At 41.8% G+C, this 2,500-nt stretch overlaps 1 protein-coding gene across 2 annotated transcripts in view; it reads left to right on the forward strand.

Annotated features, from left to right (window-relative positions):
• klhdc3l (kelch domain containing 3-like) overlaps nucleotides 1-1,919 on the forward strand; it is a 10,443-nt gene extending 8,524 nt beyond the window's left edge. For both annotated transcript variants that reach the window (XM_029458411.1, XM_029458412.1), the window contains exon 8: nucleotides 1,124-1,919. In XM_029458411.1, coding sequence (XP_029314271.1) covers nucleotides 1,124-1,748 — 625 coding nt within the window. In that variant the 3' untranslated portion in view covers nucleotides 1,749-1,919. The remainder of the gene's footprint in view (nucleotides 1-1,123) is intronic.
• Nucleotides 1,920-2,500: the final 581 nt, after the last annotated feature.

The raw sequence follows: 2,500 nt of genomic DNA on the forward strand, positions 1-2,500 counted from the left end.
AACGCCCCCCACCCTCTGCACAGCACATTCACCCGGCAGAGGAACGTGTTCAGCGGCAGACTGCTGTCCCTGTCCTGATCCACAGACAGGCTCAAGAGCTCTTTTGTCCCCCTGGCCACAAGACTGTACAACTCCTCTTGGTGATGGCAGGGGGATGCAGATTCAATTCAATTCAATTTCAAATCACAACAGCCTGTACTTTTACTTTCACTTTGTATTTATAACAGTTTTATTGTATTTCTAACATTTGTCACTTTATCACTTAATTTTACTTTTTATTTTATTTTAAGTCTTATTTGAAATGTACATTTGTAATGGCGGGAGGGGGGGGGGTAGATGGGGAATTATTGTATGTCATGTTTTAAGCTACTGGATGCCTGAATTTCCCTCGGGATAAATAAAGTATCTATCTACTCTTTTTAAATGAGAATATGAAGACTGAGAGGACAGTGCACCAGATTGATGCATTGAACTTTAAAATGTTCCGGGAGCATCCACCCACCTCATCCACATGGAAAAACTGACCTTGTTATATTAATTTTTTAAATAAAAATCTAAACTTTTATGCCCTCACTGTTGCGTCACATTTTCCTTGTGGTATCCAAAATGGTATTGACTATCGATATTTTTCAAGATATTGTATCAAAGTTTTCAAAAATTCCAGTATTGTGACAGCACTAACGTCATCTAACACATACTTTGTATAAACGTTTGAGTCCGTTCCATCTGCGTGGTTAACTATCCTGATATGATTTTAAAGTTATCTCTGTAAAATGAGAAGGTTTGTGAGCCGGCAGTAACAGAATCTTTTTCATATTGGAGTTGTGTTACAGACTTTTCCTGCACTGGAATCTTGCAGAAGCCGTTAGGAGCAGTCAGGGGAGGCACGAGACATGATTTATTTTGCAGATTATCTTTCTCATGCTCGACTGTCATTTACTGAGCCTCTCTTAAAACACAACAATACCTATATTAATATAAATGTGAAGCTATTTTTAGTATTTGCTCAGTATAATTTGAGGATTTCCAATCCATCACTGTCACAGTTGCAGGTTGTAAATGCACACAACAGACATTGTTTATGTTCCGTCCTGCTAACCCCACCTGTGGTTGTTTCCCTCAGGTCTGGTCCCTCCCGACTGATGGGTCACTCAGCTGTGGCCTACAAGGACAGTATGCTTCTATTTGGGGGAGGCGAGAGCCAGAACTCTCCAAAGAACTGCCTTTGGAGGTACACCTTTACCACTCAGAGCTGGGCGCCGGTTGCTACACTCCCGGGCTCGAACCCCCCAGACAAGATTCACCACTGCTGCACCGGGCTTGGTCCCAGCTACAAGTCCAACACCAGCAGCCCCTGCTCCAGCTCAGAACTCCAACCTAAGCTGGATGGGAAACTAAGGCCATTCAAGAACAAGTGCTTCCCTACCCAGCTCACATTTCTGGGATCAGAGGGAGATATAGAGCTGGAGACGTTCAGATGCTACAAGAGCAAAACACTCGCACAATCTTCTGAACAGGACGACAGCACACAGGGCTTTATGGTGAGAGATGCACCGCAGATTGGAAACTGTTTAACCTTTGAAAACAAGGCTGTGAGGAAACAGTGGAGCTGCACAGAAGAGAACATGCCAGACGAAGAGGAGGATGAAGATGTAACCCAGCATCTGCCTGATCTGCTGCTGGTGCTGGGGGGGAGACCAGTGCACCAGACACAGTCCTATCTCCATATGGCAAATGACTCTGACTGACTCATAACAAACTTCACAAACATTTTCTAAACCCTAGTATTATATTATCACTTCACCTTTGCTCAATTTGATATGTTTTTGTATGTGTTTACTGCCATTCTGTGAACAAGAAAATATCTTAACTATTGTTATAGTACTGTTGCAGGACTCAAATAAATGATCTGAGAAGGGCATTAAGAAAAGCTTCACATTATTAGTCATTGAACAATGATTAGACTGCGCTGAGAAGTGTGATAGTGAAAAAGATACAGCACACACATGAACATAGAAACCTCCTACAGTGCAATATATTATCTTATATTATCTGTATAGCTGGGACAGTTCAAGACTGCAAACATGCAGCTGATAATAATGCCTACAATATAAATTACACACGGTGGCGCCAGAGCTTAACTTTCAGCTTCCTGTCTAACCTGTAACAGTTAGAGGTTAGACAGGCCTTTCTCCTGAAGGAGGAAGGCTCAGTTCATGGCCTGAAGGAGGGACGGTGCCTCATGGTAGGTGGAAAGCCCAAAACTAGCAACTAGTCAATTTATCTCTGGTTTCAGATGTGCCAGATTAATGTGAGCACAGAACATCTTGTGAATTCATTTTAAGATTTATTTATTTCATAAAAAATTATAAATGAACAATTATGCAATTCCAAATAGCTTCTTACTTAACTCTCTTAAAATACCTTTGTTCACCTTATATAAAGGATAAGGCCTGTGCCCATTAGACTCATTTCCACACATACACCGTCCTGCTGCAAC

This window comes from Cottoperca gobio, chromosome 21, assembly GCF_900634415.1.
Source record: "Cottoperca gobio chromosome 21, fCotGob3.1, whole genome shotgun sequence".
Taxonomy (NCBI): Eukaryota; Metazoa; Chordata; class Actinopteri; order Perciformes; family Bovichtidae; genus Cottoperca; species Cottoperca gobio.